Raw genomic sequence first — 26,577 nt, 5'->3', positions numbered from 1 at the left:
CTAAAGTACCTGCACGGCGTGTTGGAGGCTGTGAGAGAGGGGGATTTGAGAAGATAAATCTGGCAACTACAGTCTGCCATCTTTGATTGTCCGACAGGCCGCGGCGCGAGAGGGGCCTCACTCAACTAGAAAAACGGTCAAGCACGAGATTACGGGTGGGGGAAAACGCTCAACCACGGGGTGACTGTATACCGGTTCCCGTTGTAACGGCCCGTCAGACAAGCACGGTCTGACGCCTCCAAACGGCGCAGAGGACATAAAACACAGGCCGTGCATGTGGATAGCGGTTAGTTAGCACCCAACGAGCAGACTTGCTAACCCTTGTTAGCCGAACCTGGTTAGCAGGCTAGCCAGCTTTTGTAATCCGCCGGCCAGACTTACATTTGTCCAGCACAGACGAGGCTAAATCCATATTTCAAGTGAATCTGCAAAACAGCCGAAAGGACAAAGAAGGCACCGGCGGTGGCAGGTGGGTCTGCATATCACGCAGTTTTAAAAAATCGGAGTTTTGCCCAGGAGCTGATGTGTTGCTGTTCACACAAGGCTAGCTGGTTAGCATGCTCTGCCCACTGACGGGCTTGAATCTGGATTTGATGGCGACTAGTGAAACGAAACGGTGCAAAATGATGCAAGCGGACCCTCTTACTTTCTAGCAGCACGATGTTTCACTTTTCCCGTCAAAATCTCTAATTGGTATATTACCACCATGGAAATTTTAAGTCTAACGTTTGTACACGCAAAGAGCTATTTGAGCCCTGTCTGGATGAGTTCCGGACGAAGAGGGCCTCTACTCCCTGCCGGTGTGAGCCACCCAGCCCACCAGTAGTTTGATTCATGGATAAGAATGGCCTGGAGACTTATTAATGACCGTGATTTACAGATTCACTGCTACATTTTAAAGCCTTTACTCTGAATCACAATTTTTCTGGCGATGTGTTTTGGTACTAGCAATGCTTTTCTTGATGTGAAATCTTGTGTGCTGGCTAGCACAGCGCTTTCAGTCCCAACCATTTTATCCTGCACATTCACCAAATGTGTTTATTTTTAAGGAAACATTTTTTCTTTGTGAGAGTGCCTTTTGAGGCGTTTTGCTGGGCTCAGTGTGAAAGAATCCAAATGATTCATAAACTCCTATGTGGAGCTGAGAACCACATGGGAGATTGAGTAGACGTGGTAGGTAGATAGGCATGTATCCATGATCACAAAAGGTCCCTCATCTGACTAATTTTAAGAAGGCAATTCAGATATGTATTGATGTGCCAGCCAGTGACGTGACCTGACCGGAGATCTTAAGATAGAGGTGGAACTATATTTTAGATCCATTAATTAAAAAAAAAAAATCTTGTTTCTTATGAACCTACTTTAACAATGGTCAAATTTTAAAGGTGCAACTACATCTGTTTTTTTCCTTTTTTAATGTTTTCTTATTTATATATTAGACTGACATTTGCAGTTACAAATGCTTGGGTAAAAACAAAGCTCTGTACCTTAGCATCCAATTCATGAAAATATAGCCTCCCTTTAGTTTCTCATGCTTAACAAAATTACCAGCAATTCCCAAAGGGCACTATATCATTGGTATTGATGCGCTACTGTTGTGGAAACACAATAAACTAAAGTGTCTTTTTGTGTTTATTTGGCCATAAATTGTAAGTAGTGGTAGAGATGTCCCTTGCTATGATGCTGTTCAAAAGGGGGTGATAAAATTTAAATCTGTCTTAATCACTTCAAATGGTGAATTTGTTCTTACTATGGGCCAGATCATATATTCCAGGATTTGAGGATTGACAGACTTGCTAATCATAGTTCATGTAGGCATGAAAAGCCTTAGTCTTATTGATGAACTTTTGTCCGTTATACCCAAAGACATAACAAATTCTGCCCAGAGTTCTTCACAGTAGACGCTGCTACAACACATGCCAATAGGGACAGTGAAATATAAACCTGTTATTTCAGCACCCATTACTTTGGCCATCTGCAGAACGTTTCTGTCTGTAAGTTCACTGTTTTATTAGGCAGCTCAACAATAACATGGTAGATGTAAGTTATCTCTGTAAGTTGTTGACATTCAAGTTGAACCTGGAAGTGGGTACCTTATTATGTACACCTGCCTTTATGTCTTCTAGTGGCACCTGTTGAATGAACAAAGCTCATCTAAGCAAAAATTGTTCGGGTTTTGATGTGGGAAATAAACTTGTACAAGTCATACAGCAGGGTGGTTTTACGTTCATTCACTCTGCTTACCATTGTTTTCCTACTGGCCATTTGGTTTGATGGATACCATATTAAAAAAAAATCTTTCAGCCTTGACAGATCAAAATTGGGGAGATGGAATGCAGTTGTGTGGTCTGACAAAAAATTGATATTTATTACAATGTATTGAGCAATCTTAAAATGCTTCCCAGAGGGAGTCCAGGTCTTTGGCGTGCAGTGAATGTGTTTACACTGGATTGAGTTGTTTAGCTCCCCTCCAACTAATGTAATCGGTACTGTGATTTGTAGGGGTCTCGTACAAATACCTTTTAATAGCCAAAAGGGAACCCCTGTTGTTATGCTATTCAACAGAGTACTTGTGGTAATAGGTGTAGTGGTACTGTTTGTGCTACATTCAAGTAGTGTCTCTCCTCACTTCCTGTCAAGCATCATTGCTGCCCCTTAGTAAATGCATTCTTTGACTTATAATAAATGCAGCTGTTTCAACTACCTTTAGTACAGAGTTTGAAAACCCATTTAACCATTTTGAGAATATGCATATCATCAAGGGTTAATTCTATGCATGACATGGCGCTTCCCTCTGGTCTATATTGATTAAAACCATTGGTTGTGCATGTCATCAGAAAATAATGCTATGTGAAATGCAATCCTGTGTGTTGCTTGTGGGGCAGTATCAAGTGATCTTCTGAGCAGCTTCAGTCACAACAATATAGTGGAAAGTTTTGGGGGTGAAAACAAAGTATCTGAAACTCCACAGATACCTGCATCTGGTTATTTCTTTTTGTTGCAGTTTTTTGTGCTGTGACCTAAAAATAAACCTCAAATGTTACCTTGGCTTCCGATTATGTTTAGAAAAGTGAAAGTTTATGAGTAAAAACATGCTGAATCCTTCAGATATACATAAATTACTGAAGGAAGTACATGGACACTGATTCAGAAAATGTTGGGGTTGTCTACAAATTGGTAGTTCAGGGTACCCCACTGACGTAATTGGTCTAAGGGCACAGATGTACTTTTTCACTATCTGAAGTACCAGTGCACTCTTAGTACTTGTGATGCGTTGGAATAAAATGCTGAGATGAGACAGAAACAAATTCGTCACCTCTGCAAGTTTTACCATGGGTTGTATTGATTGCCCAACTAAAGTGTGTACCTACATTGTTTCTGGAAGAACCATTTTCAGACTGTATATGTACAGACTCATTGTATTAATTCAAGTGTCACCATCTCTCAACTGTCATTGATCAGCAACTAACTTTTAAAATGATTGTCTGTTTATAACAGTATGTGTATCCTGCACTGCCCCATTGCAGTGTCCATAATTTTAATGGACACTGTGCACAATGTGCACTGTTGGGGCACACTTGGTTCCCTACTTTGGTGCATGCTAGTGTAAAGTCTCTCTCTTGCTCTCCCTCTCTTACTCACACATACAAAGTGCTGGTGAACCAAACTAACAGGCATTCAGTTTAGATGCCCTTACCATGTCTAATTTTTATACTTATTTTCCATGTACCTGAGCAAAACTTTCAGAGCCTTCAATAATTTTAAACTTCTTTTGGTTCTAGTTTGGGCAGTATATGTACATAAATACAATTAAGCTTCCCTTTGAAATCCCTATATCAATATATTTGTCTCCTTCTAGCTGAAAAATGCCTTGGAGGAACCTTTAGTTCAGATGATGTCATCTTGTTGCTCACACTATGGAGTTTGTAGTCACAGTGAACCTGCTTCCCCAGACTACATCATAACTCCTAAGTTTTTCAGCTAGAAAAAGAGTAATCTTTTAATATAGGGAAGTTTAAAAGCATTAATGTACATTTATATCCTAAACTAAAGCATTAAAAAAAGTTCAAAATTGGTGAAGTCATCTGTCAGGTACAGTAGTTCTTAAATGTCAACAAAACTCAAATACAACACAACATCCAAAAATAATTTGTTTAAATTATGCAGTACTCACAGCTACTGTGTTTGTTCTGTTTTATAAAGGTATGTTTAATGTGGAATGGTGCAGGGGATGTGTCCTGTGACACAGAAGCCTCTTTTACACATGCACTAGAATCCTGGATTTCTCTTGTCAATGTGTGAAAAAAACATATCTGAGTGAGGTGCCCCCAAGAATATGTGGACTTTATCCTGTGAACCTCCTAGCACAGTGTCTGGGTAACGTGCTGGAGCATGTGGCTCTGTCCCGAAAAAATTTGAGTAAATGGGTGTGTTGACAAAGTGGCAGTCTGTGATGGAAATTTTTGGACTTGGACAATATCCCACTATGTGTTACATGTGTGAAACACTTTGAAGATTGGAGATTTCATTTTAAAGAGGCTAGACTTGCAGAACAGCACTGCCAATAATGTTGCAATTTTCATATTTACATAGTTTCAGCTGAGTCCCATTCTTGAGCCATTCAGAACTTAAAACTTTGAGCATTATATACTGATACAAAATTATCCCTTGCACGTATTTATAGCTCTTTAACATATGAACTTTGGCGAAAGTCAAGACCTCATTCTCCAAATATTCTTCCGAGCTTCTCCATCTTCTACACCTTCAGCATCAGAAGATGGTTTGTGTGACACATGTTCTCACTGTGGGGAAATAACCCATTTAATCTGGAAAAAGACATGTAGGGGCAGTACATGAATCAAAAAGTACACTGCTGAAATAGTGTTTTGCTTACAGCACATAGAATGTCATATCTTTGAGTGTCATGATGTTGCCGGAATTTGTTTCACAATTTTAATATCTGCCCCTGCTGACAGACCTTCATAAATTTTGTCATCTCTTAAGTTAGGCATTATTATTATCCTCTGTCTTCTGCCTTTGGCTGTTGGTACTTGCATACAGCCACATTGGATAAGCTCTTGATAAACTTGGGATTCTAGTACATGTCTGAAAGGGCCTTCTGAGAAACTACTGGCTTTTAGGCATAATTAGTATTTGACCCTCTGGGTGGCTTGATTTTGAGTTTAAGTTACAGCTAGCTTATTTGCATATTGGTTAGTTTCATCTCAATTTCAGTTTTTCTGGTGTAAAATTGGTGTGAAACATTGATCTATGCTATGTACTGTTCAGGGTACAGAAAAATATCCATTTAGCTGTTTAATCAGCTCAGCAATGTGCTAACCCTTTCATGTGCCATTGTATTCTAAATGTAATGGTATAAAAAATGTGTTTATACCATTACATTGTTACATTACATTACAATGGTATAAAAAACACTTACATTTTTCATATTGTACATATTACAAATACCCTTTTTACTTGAAATGGATGTTCTTTTACTAGTATTCCAAAACCAGATAGACTGAGCTCTGAGCCGCTTTTCTAGTCCCCATCCTATTGTCCAAAATAATGCATCATTACCCCCACCTCCCTGGTCATTGTGACTTGCTGCTTTCATTTGTCAGCATTATACTACACGCAAAATTGAAGTTGGGTCGGTTAATTCTAATCCAAGCAAATTGCTCTCATATTGCTCACTATCACACTCAATATGCATGTAACTGTGGTGTGCACATCTTACTCCGACTCCGGTATAAGAAATGCTCAGTTGGGTTTAAGTTGTTTGTTTCTGTTGACATGCTATACAGTAGGTTTGAAAGAACTCTTGTGTCAGACATTTATTGGGGACTTAAGCCTCACATATACTGGAATCCTGACTCTGTCCGGAGTTGGTGCATGTGAGAATGCAGATGTCTGAGCAAGGTCCCGACAGTATGCAGACTTTATCGTGCTTAATTTTTTTTGCTTTTGCTTATCCCGTGATTTCAGGATCATCATAGTCCACCTGTTGATTTGGCCCAGTTTTTACACCCGATGCCCTTCCTGACGCAACCCTCCCCAATTTCTACAGGGCTTGGACCGGCATTGCAGAGGGGAATGGGCTGTTAGGGGTTCAGTGTCTTGCCCAGAGAAACTTTGACATATAGCCAGGCCCGGGGATTGAACCACTGACCCTGTGGGAGACCCTGAGGTCCGTGGAAAACTGCCTTTACTAACTGAGCTACAAAGTCTGTATTATGTGCCCATGTATGTAGCACATAATTCTGAGCCCACTCAGTATGGAGCCCGCTGTTCTGCTCCCTTTACATGCTGATCCCTCACTGAAGTTCCTCACTGAAGTTCCTCCCGTGAGGCCCCTTGTGACTCAAAAGATCTCCTGTTGATTTCTCTAGATATTGTCTGAAGGGTCATATGTGGAAGAGACTTTTAATGTGCACTGACCAGCCACTATCAGAACAAAGTCTATTATAATCAATTTCTGTTGTAAATGGTAATGTTTTGTTTTCGGTTCAGGTGTCGTTAGACCAAGTATTGTTTGGCATTTAACAACAGAAAGGTTTGGATGTTGTTCTAGTGTCCAAAACCAATAACCACTGTGACGTTATGGTTTCATTTGGTCCATAGGAGGCTGGTTCTGGGGACGAGGCCAAAGGACCAGACTCAATGAGTTTCAAGCGAAATGTCAGAGAAGTCAGGGCAGAGCACCAAGGCAAAGGATGGCAAAACAAAGTATGCAACCCTTAGCCTCTTCAACACCTACAAGGGCAAATCTCTGGAAACCCAAAAAACTGCAGGTAAGCATTTCCCATAAAACTTATAGAACCTTACCTTATAGAATAATATAGTAAACGTTAACTAGGCCTGTAAGTGGATTTACTTTCTTGATTTCTTTTAAATGAATTCTCATTTTTTTTTTTTTTTTTTTATCTGATCAGAATTCTCTGTAAAGTTCAATGTAGGAGGGGACACATGATACTCCCAAGGTGAAGCTAATAAACTGACAACTGAGTGAAAATGAAAGGGCTATATGTAGTAATATTTCTGTTCATAAAGTAAAAAACTATTCTGACAACTGGGCAAGGTTTAAAATAATTATAGAAATCTATCACAATTAATCACTGGCTTGGATGAGCTGTCCCATCCTCCATTAGAGAGACAGGAGACACTGCATCAGACACAACTATAACTTCACATCCGCTATTCTAACTTCGTGCATATTTCACATACAAATAAATGCTGATTATCGGTAGTAGGTTATCTGAAGTTTGAAGCATGTCAACTGATTCAATCTGTTCTTATTCAATCAGAAGAGAAGGAAAGTAGAAAAAAATATTATCAATTTATGTGCGTGAATTGTTTGACTTAATCTGATCCTGGCAATATACTATTACTTTTCATGATGATCAAATGCTTCTCCATTTCAGTGGCTGCCAGACATGGGCTACAGAGTTTGGGCAAAGTTGCTGTCAGCCGGCGCATGCCCCCTCCGGCCAACCTGCCCAGCCTGAAAGCGGAGAACAAAGGAAACGATCCCAACGTCAACATTGTCCCCAAGGACGGTAGTGGCTGGGCATCACGACCTGAAGCAGGGGAGGAGCGGTAATTTAAATAACTTATGTGCATGTTTATACACTTACACACTGAAACTAAGCCTCATCTAGTTTGTGAAACCTCTTTTCTTAATGTGTGTGCGTTAAGGACTATAGAGGTTAGAGGAGGGGTTGTCTATATAAAACAAAACATGTTTAATATTAAGTGTTGTTTGAATATCAGTCTTGTTTTGTGTCACAGGCAACAAGAGACACCTCCACCCCAGAACAAACCAGCAGTCCCCCAGTCACAAGAGCTTCCCAGCGGGGGCAGCCGCTCCTGGGCCAATAGCAAGCAGACACAGCTAGACGGTAAGTACGCCTTCCATGACTCACTGAACATTGCACTACCTCCTAAAATATAGACTACCTATATTTTAGTGGTGTGGTCCTTCTTGGCACGAATACAGTAGATGGTAAGCAATGTTCAATAGAGACCATTAGATCTCTAAGAAATGATGGAATTGGTGCAGTCAGAGCCTTTCCAGAAATTGCAATCAGATTTTCTTTTATTTTTTATTTTTCTCTGCAGGAGCTCCTCGTGTGAGCAGCCACTTTCACCAGGAGTTTCCAAGCTTGCAGGCAGCTGGTGAGAAAGGGGACATTCAAGAGGAGGAGCCTTATGGACCTGGCCCTAGTCTTCGACCTCAAAGTATGGCCACACTCATGGAAATCATAAAATTAATCTACTGTCCACTGATTGCTAATTTTCCTTGGTCCCCATTCCCCCCTTCCAAATTCATGTTGATCTTGCTGTCCTAGAAACAGATCCACAATCTCAAACCTTTTCACAAGCAGCTTTATTCTCAGGTTTGAATTTAAACAAGAGAACCTCAGATTTGAATGACATTGGAACAGGAAACCCATCTAACTTTGGAAGCGCTTTGTTAATGCGAGCAAACCATTGATATTGGGACAGTGATAAAGAGATGTCTTACAAAGGTTAAAGTATTGTGTGATGCAACAGTGTGTCTACACTTTTAACATGTTAATATGCAACCAGTTGCAGTCACCATAAAAACGATTTTAATATAAATCAGTCATAAAAACCCTGTCTCTGCACCTGTAGCTAGTTTTGGAATTGCATAATTCACAGTGTCTCATTTAAAATTAGTTCTCCCACAATAGTCTCCACCAAAAATGTTAGTATAGGGCTAGATGTAATACACAGGCACCAGTTTTTAGAATATTTTTCTTACTTTCATATTATTCCAGGTTTTCTTCCCAGGATACTTTCATCCTTTTGTAGTTGTTTTTGCAGCATCTTTAAATTCTTCATAGCCACTCTAAAAATGCCAACTTCTTTCCCCTTGTCTCTCCCATTCACTTGCTTTCTCTTATCTACTATCCTTATTTTATCTGGGTTTTGCCATCCAGCAGTACTCATTGATCATTATTAAGCCACATAAAAAGAATACCCCCCCAGCATTCAGGAACCCTTGGCAAAGTAAAGTCTAACAAACCTCTTTGTCCTGGTAGATGTTGGCAGCTGGCGTGAGGGTGGAGGCAGGAATTTGATCACTGCACCTGGCCCACCTGAGATGGACAACAGGCCTCCAGAGGAAGGTGATACAGCCCTTGGCAACTCCACACCACCTGTAGAAGCTGATGAGTCTGGCCGAAATGTGACAACTGATGGTCATAGGGAAAAGAAGGATGGCAGGGACAGGTTGCCCCCCCCTGGCCCTCCTCAACCCAAACTTAATGGGGGACAGCAGCCTCCTGGTGGGGTGCCAACTCACTTTGACCCTGCTTTCAGGAGCATGATGCCACCTTATGTAAGTGAAGTTAAATACAGTGGGATGAGTATAGATATCACAGTTAAACTAACTGTTTCTCTCCTTCAACCTGCATGATGATTGTTGTCTTTGTGTTTTAGATGTTCCACGCCTATCCGCAAATGTCATTTGGCCAAGGGCAAGGAAACTTCAGATACCCAGTACCACAAGATGGAGCCAAGTGAGTTTATAACTTAATTTGTTTTGAACACACTCGGTATCTTTCCTTTATTTTCAAAAAGCACTTATTCTCTTGTAAAGGAGATATAAAGAGTTGTAAACATGGTATGGAATAAGCAGCTGATGTTTGAAGAATGTCTTCTGAGCTTCCTAAACAACAAGTAGGATTATATATTTTTGTTCTCGTACACAATTTTGACAAACGTCAGGTTCACTTGCATAGGTAAGTGCCTTGTGTAATAGGATGCATGGTAAGCTTACCTTTCCTTCTTATTTGTGGGTTCAGGGGTCCACGTTCAGCACGATCCCAGCAGCCTCCCCCTCAATCTTGGCTCCAGGATCCAGACAGACCCTCTATCATCAGCGCAACAGAACTAAAGGAGCTGGACAATTTGGACACGGATGCTGATGAAGGCTGGGCAGGTCAGTAGCTTTATATAATATGTGAGGTCCTTTTTTTTTCTTTTTTTTTCCTTCTCCAGCAGTCTTTGAGTGTGACCTGTCCACTTTTTTGAAGGGCTTCAGTTGTGTCTCTTATTATTTGGAGGATTTTACTGTCCAATCATACTAGATGTAACCGCTCTTTGTCGGCAAGTGCTCAAATGTAAATACTTGTACATAGTCTAGCTCACTGTAGGAATGTACAGATACCACTTTTTCCCAGTCAACATGTCTTTTCTTTGAGGAAAAATTAAAATGTTTTAGAGTAGTTCTGGCCTCTTTCAACTGTCTCTTCTGAAATCCAGGAGCTCAGATGGAGGTGGACTACACTGAGAAACTAAATTTTAGTGACGATGAGGAGAACCAAGCTTCTAAAGACAAAGGAGAAAACTGGTAAGTGTTCTGATTTTTAAACTTCACCATTAAAAATTTACTAATCATAACAGTATTTTTATCTGATGGGGTTGTCATCTCAAGCAAAATTTTTTTCTCAAGCAAGTTTTTGAAAATTTATGTAAATTTCATACTGTACACAAATGGAGAGACGTAGCCATGTAAGGAGAATTCAACATGTATGGAAAAAATCTCCATCACTATAGATTAAATTGAAATGCGGATTACAGTAATATGAAATGTGAGTTGTTGCAAATAGACAGAAATATGTAGGAAACTTTTAATGGTATAGGTGAAATATTAATTGAGTTTTAAATAAGTGCCCTTACAAAACAGCCACAGTAGGTGGAGGTGAGGACTTAAGAAGAGCTTGCTCAATGGGGTGACTGGCAGTAAGAACAACCTGTTTCTTTTTTTTTTTTTTTAAACTCCTTGACATAATTTTCAGGGAGTGGATGGGTAAAGTGGAGCGCATAAGATCTCGGGCATCAGACAGTCAGGAAGGCTGGAAGGAGGGGTCTGAGGACCGCGGGGTCAATAAAACCTCATGGGCCGACACTGTAGACCCCAGGGCACCATCACCTGGCAGTATGGGCCCAAACAATAAATCAGCTGCTCTAACAGACTACCAGGTATGGTGGAATATACATTACTCCCATTATGTGTGCATAGACTCCTGTAATAGAAAGGTCATCGCACTGTAACTGCAAATTTCTCTATTCTCTAGGGTGGTAGTCGTTCTGTTGGTGGCACAGCTACGCGTGGGATCAAACCTCAGGCTACAGCAGCATCTGGTGCTGATGAGGATTCTGAGGCCTGGCGACAGAAGCGCAAGAAGCCTTCAGAAGTTTCTGAAGCTGTAGAACGAGCTAGACGAAGGAGAGAGGAAGAAGAACGCAGAATGGAGGAACAACGGCTTGCTGCTTGTGCTGAAAAGCTTAAACGTCTCAATGAAAAACATCGCCAGTCAACTGAGGGGAAATCTGCCACTGCTCAGACCCCCAGTGATGATGCTCCCTGTGAGGAAGCCTCCTTATCAGCTCCTGCAGCAAGTCCTGTTCCATCAGTCACGGTTTTACAATCGCAGACCCCAATTATGCAAGTTTCAATACCTGAGAGGGTGGATCAAGATAGGGAACGGATGGAGCGAGAACGAGAGAGGGTAGAACCAAATCCAGAGGAGGAGGTTCCATTGATTCGTCAGCCCAGCCCTCCCATTCAGAGAGCTGTGGCTGTGGTTCCAGAACCACAGAGTGAGGGAGAGAGTTCCTTGCCTGAAGTCAGTCCTGTCATAGAGGAGAACCAGATGGACAGGACAGCGGTGCCTATCCGGGATTATTTCAACATAGAGGATAACAGAGGTGAAGCCAGCTCAGTGACTTCTTTTTAAATTTTCTCTTAAAATATCTTCAATTCCTACATACTAATAACTATGGATTTTGCAGGTGATGATCCCCACTTGTCTCTGCCTCACATGGACCCTCCCAGTGGTGAGGAAGCCCCAGTGGCTCCTCCACAGCTGGAAGGAGAAGCAGCAACAGCTATGCGTCCCTCTCTTTCCTCAGGCTACTCCAAACAGTTTCAGAAGTCTTTGCCACCTCGTTTCCTCAGACAACAGGTAATGGTTTTCACATCTACCTGAAGGCTGTGGATGTTACTGGTTAAATTATAATGAAGATGCACCACCAACTAGTATCAACACTAAACCACCACAGGTCTTTTTTTTTTTTTTCCAAGGACCTATGTTTACTTTGAAAGTTGTGACTGTTTTATTGCTCGTTTTTAGGAGCAGATAAAGCAGCAACAGTGGCAACAACAGCAACAGCAGAGCGGGGGCTCTGTGTCCCCATCGGGTAGTGGCGGAGTTCCAGCAACCCAGCAGCAGCAACAGCACCGCTCAATGTATCCGCCTATGGGCCCCCACCACCAGCACCTGGCCTCCATGGGGTTTGACCCCCGCTGGCTCATGATGCAGTCCTACATGGACCCTCGCATGATGTCAGGACGTCCTCCTATAGATATGCCAAGTAACGTCCATCCTGGTATGGAGATATGTAAAATAAAAATGACTATTTATATATCAATTTTTTGAATTGGAAGGATTTCAGAAAACCAGTTAGTTAGATCTTGGAAACCTGATATGCATTTATTATTACTGTCAGTATATTCATATACTGACAGCTGTTAGTGCTGGGGAGTCTGCTTACTCAAGCTTTTGTCCACAGGGAGGATTCCTCCTAAGCAGGTTGTGCGCAGGGAGCCTGGTGACAACTCCAGCTCCAGCTCTGACTCCTTTGATCACTTGACCCGACCAATTCGTGACCATGGCCTGCCCTCAGACTCACGGATTGTATGGGGATCTGACCCATACCCGCAGCCAGAGCCATTACCTTCTGTAACACCTCCAAAAGGTCGAGATGATAAGAAAGAGCCAAGGTATTGAATGCATGAACAAATTATTAAATAACAGCACGACAAATTTCTGCATAGGATACATATAAAAAAAATTTTTCTTTACAGGATGGACTCTGGTTTGGATCTGGAAAGGGGCCTCATAGCTATGTATCCGCCGGACCACAGTGCATTGGACTCCCGTAAAAATAACTTTTTCCGAGACACTACAGAGTCCTTATCTGCATTTACTCAAGGATCAGAGGATGTGTCTGGCTCTTTAGACAGGGTCCCTGTAGGTTCAGCCTTTGATTCTGAAGAGGCAGGGCTACCGACTGGGGAAGAGGTAGAGGCTCTTGGTCAGGCTATGCTCCAAAGGAGTGTCTCCCAGGGCTCCAGTCACTCCCTCAAGCTAGATGAGCCCAGGTTTGATGGTATAGCTCTGGGATCAAAATCACTAGATTTACAGGACACAGTGGAAAGGGTTGACGATAAACCCCAGAATGAACTGTACTCCCAAACTGCAGTGACCAGCAACAGGGCTACTCCTCCTGCTGATGGATTACACAAACAAGAGAAGCTGCCTTTGCCAGCTCCTAGCAAACAGAAAACTGAACTGCGCTGGGCTGGAAGATCTGGAGCTGGACGCAGGGAAGGACAAGGGAGCGAGAGACCACTTCGCAGGTCTGGGCCAATAAAGAAGCCTGTTCTAAGGGACATGAAGGAAGAGAGGGAGCAAAGAGAAGAAAAAGATAAGCGTCATGAGAAGGGGGAAAGAGGAGACAGGTCCAAGAAGGATCAGTCATCCAAAGCTCCTTCTGCAGCTGCTGCTGTGTCTGAGGGCTCCAGACCTCAAGGGGAGGGAAAAAGAGAATCTACAGAGGTTGAGGAAACACCTGTTGGCCATCAGAGAGCCAGAGACTCTCAGCCTTCATCTGGGGTTCCAACCTCCTCTTCTCAGGAGGAGAAAGCAGACAAATTGGCAACTAATGACAAACATCAAGAACCCAAACTGCCAATCAGGAAAGAGTCCAATCTTCCTCCTCGTGTCTACAGACGAGAGGAAAGAGAAAGGGAACGTGAGAGAGATAAAGAAATGGACAAGGACAGAGAGCGGGAGTGGCCTACTGACTCGAGTTTTAAAGGACGTGGTCGAGGAGAGTATTACTCCAGAGGACGTAGCTATCGGGGGACTTACAGTGGGCGAGGCAGGGGGAGTCGTGGTCGAAGCCGAGCAGAGTACCTTTACAGAGAGCCTTGGTCACGCTCAAATTTGCCCTCTGGTGGGGGTCCTGCTCCTTTTCGTAACAGGGAGGAAAGCGAGACACGCAGTGAGAGCTCAGACTTTGAAGTTATACCAAAACGCAGACGCCGCCGTGGTTCAGACACAGATTCTGAAAGTGAGGGTGGGAGGGAGTCTGCCAGTGATACTGGACCCTCTGACCGTGAGCCTAGTACCAAACCTAGCCGTCCACTTAGGCGAGACCTCCCAGGGGAAAGTCGGTCTGGGCCCCACAAGCCAGGCTTTGGGCCTCCTCACATGGGGGAGAAGATTGGATCAAGAGGGGATGATGAAGGCAGACCCAAACCAGGATTCCTTCCTAAGGGAGAGCCTTCAAGGCGAGGAAGAGGAGGATTATACAGTAGACGAGGTGGAGCAAGAGAACGTGGAGGACCTCGCTCAGCACCTCTTCGACGACCAGCAGGCAGAGAGTCCTCTCAGTGGCCCTCTAAACCCATGGAGACATTCAGGCCTGAGGAAACTGAGTCTACACAAAGATATGACAATCCCCCTGCTGAACGACGGCATCCTAATTGTGAGGGCAAGAAATTTGGAGATGGGGCTCCTCAAAGTAGCAGAGAAAGGCCTCGTAGATCCCGACCAGCACGGCCCCCCAGGCAAGATAAACCACCCCGTTTCAGGCGCTTGAAGGAACGGGAGGCTGCCGTGTTGGCTAGTGGAGAGACGGCTCCAAACTCCTCTGTCCCCTTACCCCCAGTGCCTGTTGCTGCTACCCCTAGTTCTGGCTCTGTCCCAGTCTCCCTGTCCCCAACCCTGTCTCGAGCTCCAGGAACCCCTTTAAATGTGCCTGCAGAAGTGTCGACCAATATACCTGCACCTGACCTGCCCTCTCCTATGGAAGCACCTTTAACTGACACCAGCAGCCCCACCATCACTGCAGTTGGTACAAAGTCCCCAGACTTGTCCAATCAGAACTCTTCAGATCAGGCCAATGAAGAATGGGAAACTGCCTCTGAGAGCAGTGACTTTAATGAAAGGAGAGAGCGAGAAGAGAGGAAAGGAGCACTGGAAGCTGCTAATGAAACGGGGGTTGTCTCTGCCCAGGCATCTGCACCCCCTCAAGGCTCTTTGACCCCCAGTAGAAGCCCTCCTGATGGAGGAGTGACTCAAAAACGTGAAGGAGCTTTGGCAGCCAAGAGGAGTTTCTCAAGTCAACGACCTACAGAGAGACAAAATCGTAGGGGCAACAGTGGAGCCAAACCCACCCGGAGCTATACAGGGGGCAAGGGGGAGAGGAGAGGAGGGGGCAAACCTGGCCGCAAAGGGTGAGTTTGAAATAATCAAACATTTACATGATTAAATTTCTGAAACATGTAGTACATGTACTTTTAAGCATTGATGGTGTCTTTCCAGATGTGTAAGCTGCACATGCTATAGGCACTAATGTACCCCCATACCATCAGAGATGCAGGCTTTTGAACTGTCCACTGATAACAATGTGGATGATCTATCTCCTCTTTTGTCCACAGGACATGGTGTTCATGGTTAAAAATTTTGACTAATCTTGCCACAGAACAGTTTCCCATTTTGCCTCAGACCATTTTAAATGAGCTTTGGCCCAGAGAACCTGGTGATGTCTTTACATCTTTACATTCGAGGCTCTGCCTCTCTGAAATGCCCCCTTTTTATACCTAGTCGTGTTACTGACCTGTTGCCAATTAGCCTAATTAGGTATTCCAACATTTGCTTCTATCAAATTCAAAATGAATGTATTCAAAAATGCAGTGTCACTATGGGAAACAATTTTTTTGTTTTCTCAATATTTTTATTTTACTTTTATTGCTTGTGAATAATGAAATGTATATAAATGCATAACATTTTGAAAAGCCAAGGTGGCAGGATTAAAGTAGTGCCCATGCAGAATATCTTTAAAACCTGTTCCTCACACCCTATAACAGTGGTCCTGAAGTTGCTTCTTAGTAATAATAGTTGTCTCTCTGAAACAATTAGTTGAAAACACCCGTGCTAAAAAAACACTAGGGTTAACTATAGATGGTGAACAAGAAGTGTTTTTTTGTTTTTGTTTTTAAACAGCAATTTCAATCTAAATGTAACTATTAGAACCTGCCATAAAATAACTTATAGATAAAATCGGGATAAGCTATAAAAACTATGTATGTAGTAATACTCACAGCTGCTAACATTTGCCTAGTTTTAAATATAGCTTTTTGACTTCTCCCTTTTTACACACATTTAATACTGTTCTGATAAAATGTTTTAATGTAGACGTATGTTGCAGGGATTTCTAGAATCTTACTTGTAAGATTGTTCTTCAAAGGATTTGAAGTGCTATAGAGAACCTTTCAAATTAAGTGCCTTCATTGTAATTACCAATCAGCCAACAAGCTTGCTGCAATTAATGTGATGCGTGGAAGATAACGGCAGAGCTGATATTACTGTTAGTTTTACTTGAACATTGCTGATAAATAATTTTTATCGCCGTTCTACTTGCTTCTTGCTCTGATGCACATACAGTTACAAGAGCAGTGACAGTTATGACTTGTGAAGTCTGACCTCTTGTGGGTTTCCTCTGTTCTTCCATCTCTCCTTTATATAGCGGAACTATACGTTCAGTTATCCGAATGTTACTTTCTGCTCTAATTAAATGCCAATAAAATGTAATTGTTTAAGTCATTGGAGTCTGTGTCCAAGCAGTTACACAAAAACATGGTCTATCAAAGAAGCGTAGGCTGCAAATGTATCTACAGACCTTTTTATTAAATGATTGGTATGTGTGTAGACATTGGCCAATGCTGATTAATTAAATGTAAAAGAAAATGTAGTTTGTATTGCATTATATTTTTTTTTCGGGGGTTGGCAGACTGGGGAGCACACTCAAAATACAGTAGCAAGTAATTATTTAAAAGGTTTTAAACTTGTATTTAAAAACCTTTAGAGAAATGATGGTGTACATTAATGGGCTACTACTATAGTCCCAGGTACCATTTCCCATTACACTCAACAATATTAAAATGTCATGTTGTCTCACACAGCCCTACATCCCAGCAGAACTCTGAGGTTACAGCAACAACATCTGGAGGAGCAGCCCAGAGGCCTACAAAAGAGCCACCTGCCCGGCGCAGAGATGAGGCCAAACAGGCTGCCAAGAAGCCAAAGGAGAATGCTCTTTCTCAATTTGATCTCAACAATTATGCTAGTAAATAAACACATTTTTTTTAAATGCTTTTTCTCATGAGTCAATAATTCCTGCACCATGCCTTACCTGCCCATCACTTTAAAAGTGAATGTAAACACCTAGATCACTTTTTGTGTTGTGGCTGTAGGTGTTGTGATCATTGATGACCACCCAGAGGTCACAACTACTGAAGACCCACAGTCTAGCACCAATGATGACGGCTTCACGGAAGTTGTTTCCCGTAAACAACAAAAACGCCTACAAGATGAGGAGAAACGGAAAAAGGAAGAGCAGACTACTCAGGTAGGATAGATTGCACCATTTATTCACTTTAATGAGAATTCATCCATAATTCTTTAACATCACTTATATATTGATATTGTTCCTACAGAACTGGGGTAAAAAGGGTTCTGGCGAAAAGAGTAGAGGGGGCGGAGGAAAGCTGCCACCAAGATTTGCTAAAAAACAGTCATCACAACAGCAGCAGCAGCAACAGGCCTCAACACAGCCTCTGCCTCCTGTTGCCTCCACCCCACAGGCACAACAGCAGCCCTCCATTTCAGCCCCTCAGCATCCCCACCTTGCCCCATCTCAACCTGCTGCATCTCCTCAGACCCTTGAAGGAGCAGTGGCTCCTCTGTCCTCCATAGCACCTGCTACTGTGGACTTGACCTCAAAGAGCCTCACCCTCATGCCCACACAGACACACAGCACTCTGGGTACAGAGTTGTGGGAGAACAAGGTGGCAGGCCCCACTGTCCTTCCTGATGTCAAGAAGCGTGAGTGGTCAATTCTTGTCTAAAAATGTCTTAATTGTATTAACTAAATACAGTCTTACACATTTGACTCTACTCTATATTCCAGTCGGTCCTATCAGTCCTCCCCAGCCACCTTCTGTGAGTGCCTGGAACAAACCTCTTACCTCCTTTACTGGCACGGTCTCTTCTGAGGTACACTCTCATTTTTTTTGTTTTGTTTAGGGTTTTTTTTGTGATGTTTTGTGATCCTTTTGGCACAAGATGAACCACTAAAATGTTGCTTTATTTCAGGGTGTGAAACCAGGATCAGAGGGCAACGTAGAGTTGGGAATAGACAGTATTCAGTTTGGAGCACCATCATCTGCAGGCAGCACTGACAGTGATGGAGTTCCAGCATTACTAGAAACAGGCTCTGACAATAAACTACCTGCTCCCAAAGAACAGAGGCAGAAACATCGAGCTGGCCCTATCAAAACACAGAAGGTAACTGATCTGGAGAAATCTCAACATTTTACACTAAACCATATTGACTCATAAATGCTCTAAGACACTAACTAAAGAGCAGTGTTTTATCCCTCCTTATTCTCAGCTTCCTGAAATGGAACCAGTGGAAACAAAGGAGTACAAGCCAGGTCCCATTGGCAAAGAGAGATCTCTTAAAAACCGGAAAGCCAAAGATGCTCGTGGAGAAGGTGAGGGTATGGAGGGAGGAGTACCAGGAGGAGGCGGCAGCAGAGCCACAGATTCCAGCCCTCCCACCAGTGACAGTGCAGTACCAGAGCTGGGAGGAGACATCGAGGGCATGATAACAGTCCCCTCAGCAGAGTACAATAGTAACTCAAAGGTACATCACTGTCACACAGCCAGTATGGATGTAACTTTTTTTAATGATATATTCATGATAAATGGCATGAAGTAAGCAAGCATCATTTTGGTAGTGTTAGTGATTATTCTGTCCAGGCATTAATTACGGAGTATTTACAAGTAACTACCTGGAAATATAACACAATCTGTCACATCAGCGATCCTCAAATGTATTTTTCTCTTATTTATAGAGTGGAACATTAAAAAGTTTTATTGCTACAGTATGTTTGTGTGTATTCTAAATTTATGACTTTGCCTTTCAGGAGTCTGTTACGGACTACACCGCTCCCTCCTCCTCATTGGCTGACAGTGTTCCAACAGGAGGAAACAAAATGGAAGAGAGTTTGGTGGCCAACGTGAGTACACACCTCTTCATTGGTGCAAATGTAATGGCTTTCATTTCTATTTGGAGAAACACATGCTCGGGCTGTTGTTTCTTTAATTGATGTTAGAATTGAAACTATTTAAAGCATTTATTTTTCGTTTCAGGTGGCACTACCCCACTCATTGCCCCTTCCTCGCAGGGAGACCCTGCAGCAGAGCTCCAGTCTCAGCACGGTCTCCCCTGCTACTGTCGACCTAACGCTAAAGGTACGCAAACCTATAGCACATGCCAGGCAACAGTAATTTCTCTAAGTCAGTCCTGTAGAGTTTCACTGAAACATTATCTAACTATATGGTTTCTTGCTGCCTTAGATGGAATCTGCCCGTAAAGCATGGGAAAACTCCCCCAGTCTGGAGAAGAGTTCTCCTGTCACTTCCTCTTCCTCTCCCATAACCTCCTGTGCATCTTCGTATTCCTTCTCCTCAGCCTCTATGCCACAGATCCCTGTGGCTTCTGTTACCCCCAGCACCTCACTGTCAGGTAACATGGCTCCCAGTTTCATCTTTCATACAGTACATCTTGTTGACACCCTGTTTACCTCAACACTTGTTCTACACTACACTTACTGTGTTTGTTTGTTTGTTATAAGGGCTGCTGTAGATATTTAATCCGTATTATTAGACAAAAAGAAAATGTAGCCTAAATAATTTATGCAAAATTAGATATTTTTATAAAGATCACTGTATTCAAACAGACTTGGAGACCTCTACACAACCATATAACCAGTTCTGTCCTATAAATACAGCAAAAATTGATTACAGAACAAAACAAAATTGATTACAGAATAATTGTCAAATTTTTAGATTTAGCTTTCATCAAAAGAAAAATGCCCTTTGCAGCAATACCGTCTGATAAATCTGTGGCATTCTACTGAACACGCGTTTCTTGCTTTGATCCAAATGCCTCCAATGCTGACTTGGACTACAAGACTTAATTCCAGTCATATTCAAGTTAACTGTTTTTCTTAGTCTGCCAACCTTTGGTAGAGACGTATTCTTCGCAACCCTTTCCATGAGGCCAGCTTACTTTTGAGGTTCCTATGTATCTGTGCACAGTGTTCTGGTGTTTAATTAAGGATACAGCCAATCCAGGAGCATTGAGGTGCCCGTTTTTGTTTTTAAGGCGGACACTGGTATGCACTTGTCATCTTGGGCAAATGTGCCTTCCGCTGCATCTTCTGTCCTGATTGAATCCAGCAACAGCGTATCTCTGTAATCGACAGTTTACACTTGTTTCTTTTTTTTTCTTTTTTTTTTTTTTTTTTTTAATTCTGACAGTTTGTGCTGTGGATCCACAGTGTCCCTCTCTCTGTACCCACATGAACACAGTGAAAGAAAGTAAAAAAAAAAGCAGCAATGTCTGTCACTATATAGTTAAATTCTGTGCACTTCCAAAATAAACCAGGGGTGGAGGAGAAATCTGATTAATCTGCTGCTGCATGCATATGTTGGTTTTTAGTAACCAGGTTACTTAAGTGCATGTAAACTCTGTTCCCCATTTACCCAAGAAAGTCGGTTTCTCTGAGTAACATGGATGCAGAAAAGCCTGTTAATGCAGTTATTAACTATAATTTTTCAGGCTACATTAAACGCTTCATTTTCATTGATTATTTTTTGCAATGTTGGAAAGTTCTGGAATTTCCTGTTGTCTTCATCCATAGTATCCAATCAATTGTGATTCCATGTATTCATTTGTAAATTTGTGCACCTTGCAGGTTCTGGTACCTACACAACGTCATCTCTCAGCACCAAGACCACCACAGCTTCTGACCCCCCTAATATCTGTAAAGTGAAGCCCCAGCAGCTACAGGGTGGAAGTCTTTCATCCTCCAGCAGTAGCAGCAGCAGTAGCAGCTTTTCTCAACTGAGCTGTGTCCCTCCCCTCCTGCCCCAACAGCAGCAGACCCCACAGGTGTATGTCTCTCAGTCTGCAGCAGGTGAGAGAAACGTGGCACTGATGTGATCCAAGAGCCATGTGACACATTTGAACACAACTTTGTTTTTGTTATTTTTAGTAGCCCAATAATTAAATCTTCAATTTGAGAAACCTTTCATGTCTGGTGCTAATCATGTTCGTATTTTCAGGTTCTGCGGCTCAGATTTCCGCATTCTACATGGACACGAGCCACATCTTCAGCGCTCCCCACCCTCGCTTAGCTCCTCCCTCCCTGGCCCAACAACAAGGATTCCAGCCTGGACTCTCGCAGGTAAGATGTTCTGCTTGAGGTTGGAAACACGCTGCAGTTATTTATTTATTTTTTAAAAATCTTGGAAGTAAATCCACCTGTCTGTCTCTTAGCCAACAGCGGTGCAGCAGATTCCCATTCCCATCTATGCTCCACTGCAAGGTCAGCCGCAGCACCAACATACACACCAGGCTCAGCTCGGACTCAGCACTGGTCCTCCAGTTTCCCAGCCACAGGACCTCTTCAGCTCCTCACTGCAGCCTTATAGGTAACAGCAGCTATCCAGTTCTCTGCTTAAAGCACAGCTGAAATATATGTGAGCAGTCTCCAGTAATGACTGATATGTTCTGTGTCCCTTCAGGTCACAGCAGGCGTTCATGCAGGGCAGCCTGTCGCAGCCCTCTATGATGTTGTCAGGACCATCCCTGCATAGCTATCCCGGTGTGCAGGCACCTGAGCTGGGAAAGCCACAGTCCAACTTGGCTTATCAACAGCCTTCTTCCACCCAGCACATTCCCATTCTGTTTGAGCCGCAGCTCAACCAGCCTTCTGGAATGGGAGGCTCCCAGCTTATTGATACACACCTGCTGCAGGTAACTTGCTCCAAGGAAATGTTTCACTTTAACTTACAATATTCACTGACTTTTGTCATTTAATATGGTTTAATCACTCTTCACCTTTGCATTCCATCGGACTTTTGATTTTTCATCAGGCTCGACAAGGAATGAATCAGCATTCAAGCATGTACTCAGGGCAGGTGCAACAACATGGCCAGAGTAGCTATTACAGCAACACTCAGTCGCCCAGCTCAGCAATGCAGCAGGTAAGCTACATGCACACATAATGGACTAATAATGTTTAAAATAGGACTGTCAACGTTAAAGCAATATTACATTGTTGTGAATACCTTTTTAGTGCTGCTAATTTTTTTTAGGCTGTCAACACAGGTTCAGTTAGGATAACCTGTTACCTTAACCTGTGTAGAGCACAACAGTGCCAGTGACTGGGTAGTCATGCTGAGGATCCTCAGCATTTTACTTGCACTGGAGGAGTGCACCGAGCGAGATGAGCAGAGCTGAAGTTATAGTTGTGCTGTTTTGGATGCAGTAACTTTGCCATCTGCCTTTCTGTCTAATGAATGGCAGGACAGCACCTGTATACATATACGTGCAGGCACACACACACACACAAACAGGAGGTGAGACACTCAGGTGGGCAACTCTTGTAGTGTATAGTTACAAGTTGGTGAGTAAAAAGCCAATAAAGGTACTTATAAATCACCCATAAAACGAACACAATGTGAAACGGTATTATCAGCTCGGCCCACAGTAATCGCATATATATGTTACACATAGTGAGTTTGTCTAACCTGTGATTGCTTGATTATGGTAAAACAATAGTTGTCTGTGTGCTGTGCTAACCATTTAGCCTGATTGTCACTCAACTTAATAACTGAGCAAGGCCCCTCCCCCTACCAGCTTTTACCCGTGAACCATAAATGTTGAGTGGGGGGGGGGAAAGAATCCGTAGTAAATAGTTTAAACTGTTCTATTGTATGTTGAATAAAACGATAAGGGATATTATGTGACTTTGCCATTGGAGAAATGATTTTCACTCTGTTCTGTTTAAAACTTAAAAATCTTCATTTAGGCAAGTTATGAGTGGATATGTGATTTTATTTATTTTTTAAATTATTATTTGTGGGGAGTTTTTGTGAGAATTTTTGTGATTAATTGTAAATTAACTGCAATTAATTGCAATTTATAAATTCAATCAACAGTCCTAGTTTTAAAACATCTAAAACAGAATATTTTGACCACATACTAAACTCCTTAACTGATTTCCAATATAATAAAACAAAAAAGCATAATTTTTTCCTATTGATTAATTGACAAATCAATGAAGTGGTTGTTTTTGGGTCATTTATTTTATTTTTTATTTTTTAATTCTCTCTTCAGGTGACAGTCCCCCTGCCTGGTTCCCAGCTGTCCCTGCCAAATTTTGGCTCTGGTGGAGGCCAGCCCCTCCTGGCGCTGCCTCCCAACGCTCCCCAGGCCCCAGTCTCACAGCCATACCGAGGAATCATGGGCCCCAACCATAACATGATGCAGCCACCCACCAGCAAGGTACTGTAGCACGTGACTTTCCTTTTCGTTTCTGTACTTTTTATATTTAGATTACTTTAAGTTGAGAATGTTTTATTGATACATTGCAGATGGACATGGATTTGAAACTATTTGGCAGTGGGATGGATGTGAAGCCTGGAACTCCTCCAATCAGCGCCAGGAGCACTACACCCACCTCCAGCCCTTACAGGTACTACCCCGACATCCCCACTGGCTTCTACAAACACACTTGCAAGCCTCAACAAGTTTAGCAAAGTTTAGCAGCAGTAGCAAAAGCTTAGCCTGTCATTTTAACGCTTAACACAAGGGATTTGAATGTTCTCTCTGTTGCCTGCAGGGCCAGCTCCACCTCTCCTAGCAGCCAGTCCAGTAAGATGAACAGCATGCTGTACCAGAAGCAGTTTCAGCCCAACTCTGCTGGTATGAGAATGACTCAGCATTTTCCCGGCCAGTTCAACCCACAGGTACAATAAATACAAAATGTTCTTTCTGATTATTTATGTAATGCACTGGGTATTAACATAAACAACTTGCAGATACATTTATCTTCCTCGGTTTGCTCTTCCTTCAGATTCTGTCAAAGCCCAACATAGTCTCTCCTCTGGTTCGACCTCCTCACACTAACTCATTTGCTGGAGGTGTCCAGCGCTCTCCAATGGGCCCCCAGATGTCACCCAATGTAGGTGGTGGTCTAATGCCTCATCCCCGACCCCAGCACGTGCAGCATAGCCAGCACCCTTCACGAGGACCCTCTGGTCCATCCCTTGGTCCAAGAGGCACACAGGCAGCTCTGAAGGCTGAACAGGACCTAAAGGTCTGATGATTTTAATCTTGTATTTGGTGAATCTGTGAATCTTTTTGGTAACTGGCTATTTTGGTGCTGAGATTACTTTTGAGTAATTAGTTTGTACCTGTAAAATCCCCTGCAGGCAAAGCAACGGGCTGAGGTGCTCCAGTCCACTCATAAGTTCTTCTCAGAGCAGCAGCAACAGCAGCAACTCAAGGCCCCACTAGTTAGTAAAGCCTCTCGACTCGATCAGGGAGGAAAGCCCCCACATGACTCCTCAACCCCAAACCACCAGACAGGAGGTGACCGCCCAGATTCTGACAAAACCCCCATCTCCTCGGCCAAACCTATACGAACTGGCCCCATAAAACCACAGGCAATCAAACCAGAAGAGGGCAAGTAAAGAGCTGCTAACCCTCCTCAACTGATGATATGAATGGATGGAAGAGAGTCCAGCTCCCTTCACTCAGTCACCACCTCATATCAGCCTTGGAGGACAGGACGGTGTGGGAGAGGAAGACGATTTGGAGAAATCTGGATGGTAGTGGTTACTGAGAGTAGGTGCTGTACTGCGTACACATAATCCTCTTCCTCAGCTTTCTTCCCCCGTCTTGTCCCACTGTAGGTGGGGATGTTTGAGTTGGATTCTTCCATCATATTTAGATGCAGAAAAATGGCTGCAAACTTATCTACCATCACAGTAGAGTTCTATGGAATAAGATTTGAAGAAAGAAAATTGAAATGGGATTTGCTGCGGTTTGCCATTTTATAACTATTGATTTGTTCCTAATTTTTTTTTCCCCAAAATAAGATCACACAACAGGAGAAACCTGTTTTGTTAATGAAAGAATGACTTGGTTTTGTTTTTGTAGTCAAAGCAATGTTAAGACGATGTCATGTAGTGAAGCATACTTTTTGTTGCCCAGTCTACCATAACTAACTACAAGATGCATATGCACACACTCAACGGTTTAATCCGCAGTTAACACATGACATCAGAAATTCTGTTGTCGCGTTTTTGTTTTTGTTTTTTTTTTTGGTCTGTTTTTGTATGTTTTTACCAGAATGGAAATGTGAAAATTGCAGAATTTGATTGACTTTAATTATTGAGTTATTGATTAGTCTGCCTGTGAGCCTTTGCTCCTGCCTTCTGCTCTCATGTCTCACATTGCCTGAGTTTTACTGATGTGTGTTTGTTGTATAAACAGGGGGGAAAGCTTGCAGCTGGACTCTTCCTGTATATTTAACCAAAGGTTAAAGCAACACAGAGATGATGTCACAGCCTTTTCAGCTTGCTGTTGCCATGGCAGCAGAGTTTTGAGTGGACTTACAAGATTACAGAGACAACATATGATCACTACTTAAAGCAGTTTGTTTTGAGGCAACAGTCTCCTACCCTATCGCTGCTTTCACACCCATGCTTGCTCTCACACAAACACATGTACACACTTCACTGTAAAGCACCCAGACCTGCTGCTATTGACTGATTCCAGTGCCCTTAGCTAGAGTCTAGAAGGACAGGGCTATTTAGAGGAATAGAAACAATGAGGAGTTGATTGTTGAACAGTAGAAAACTTCTGAGTGTATGTCAACCCTCATAAAAAGGGGGAACAAGAACAGGACAGAATGATTTAAAAATAAATGAAAGACTCAAGTTCTGAAGTTGGGCAGAAGGACACGTATTGTTTTGTCTTTACTGATGAGAGCAATCAGTGCTGTTTTGTCTCTGCCCCCCTCAGCTGGCTATCCCACCCACAGTGCTCTCATCTCTGGGTTGTGGTGACAAGATTCCCTCAGAAATGTACATTAGTATGCACCCTGAGGTGGGGAGGGGGTCCTCCTCACCTTTAACCTAGTCAGGGAAGAGTCCTTGCTTTAAAGCATGGATGGATGGATGGATGGCTCAGGAGGGAGGGTATTTTTTTTTTTTTTTTTTAAGTTGTACTTGTACAGGGGTTTCATCGCTGTATTAAAAGATGTACGGTCTTATTTACATTCTCTTGGTTTGGTTACAGAAACTAATAAAAATAATATACTGTTGATTTTTTTATTTTTTTTTCAGGAAGGTTTGGTTTTTACCCTTTCACAATTTCCCACATAGATTTTATAACTATTAGGTATAACATTATGACCACCTGTGCAATTTATTGCAATCCAATACAGTGGCTCTCCCATGAATTATTTTACAAGGTTATAATTACTAAGTTTTTAGGTGGAAATGTAGTGATGGGTAGATGACGCCTCATGGAGTGTATAGCACA

The 26,577-nt window shown here is 42.6% G+C and overlaps 1 protein-coding gene across 2 annotated transcripts; it reads left to right on the top strand.

Annotated features, from left to right (window-relative positions):
* Positions 1-68: 68 nt before the first annotated feature.
* Positions 69-26,356, top strand: prrc2c (proline-rich coiled-coil 2C). Of its 2 annotated transcripts, none has more exons than XM_067512450.1 (34): positions 69-469; positions 6,625-6,794; positions 7,425-7,599; positions 7,792-7,901; positions 8,122-8,241; positions 9,069-9,367; positions 9,469-9,548; positions 9,834-9,970; positions 10,294-10,381; positions 10,830-11,013; positions 11,109-11,742; positions 11,827-11,999; positions 12,168-12,423; positions 12,607-12,817; positions 12,902-15,340; positions 17,069-17,232; positions 17,360-17,514; positions 17,603-17,990; positions 18,076-18,161; positions 18,261-18,452; positions 18,559-18,813; positions 19,097-19,189; positions 19,323-19,424; positions 19,530-19,698; positions 20,933-21,154; positions 21,303-21,424; positions 21,517-21,671; positions 21,765-21,996; positions 22,116-22,226; positions 23,362-23,529; positions 23,619-23,719; positions 23,867-23,993; positions 24,101-24,343; positions 24,459-26,356. In XM_067512450.1, exons 2-34 carry the CDS (start codon positions 6,680-6,682, stop codon positions 24,717-24,719), a joined length of 8,367 nt encoding a protein of 2,788 aa, XP_067368551.1. In that variant the 5' UTR covers positions 69-469; positions 6,625-6,679; the 3' UTR covers positions 24,720-26,356. The 2 variants fall into 2 exon arrangements, with proteins under 2 accessions (XP_067368551.1, XP_067368550.1); XM_067512449.1 differs by having other exon boundaries at positions 18,535-18,813.
* The last annotated feature ends 221 nt before the right edge of the window (positions 26,357-26,577 follow it).

The sequence above is a fragment of the Channa argus genome, chromosome 8 (assembly GCF_033026475.1).
Source record: "Channa argus isolate prfri chromosome 8, Channa argus male v1.0, whole genome shotgun sequence".
Classification (NCBI taxonomy): Eukaryota; Metazoa; Chordata; class Actinopteri; order Anabantiformes; family Channidae; genus Channa; species Channa argus.
Note: the sequence above shows the minus strand (reverse complement) of the source record. Positions and strands in the feature narration are given on the sequence as shown.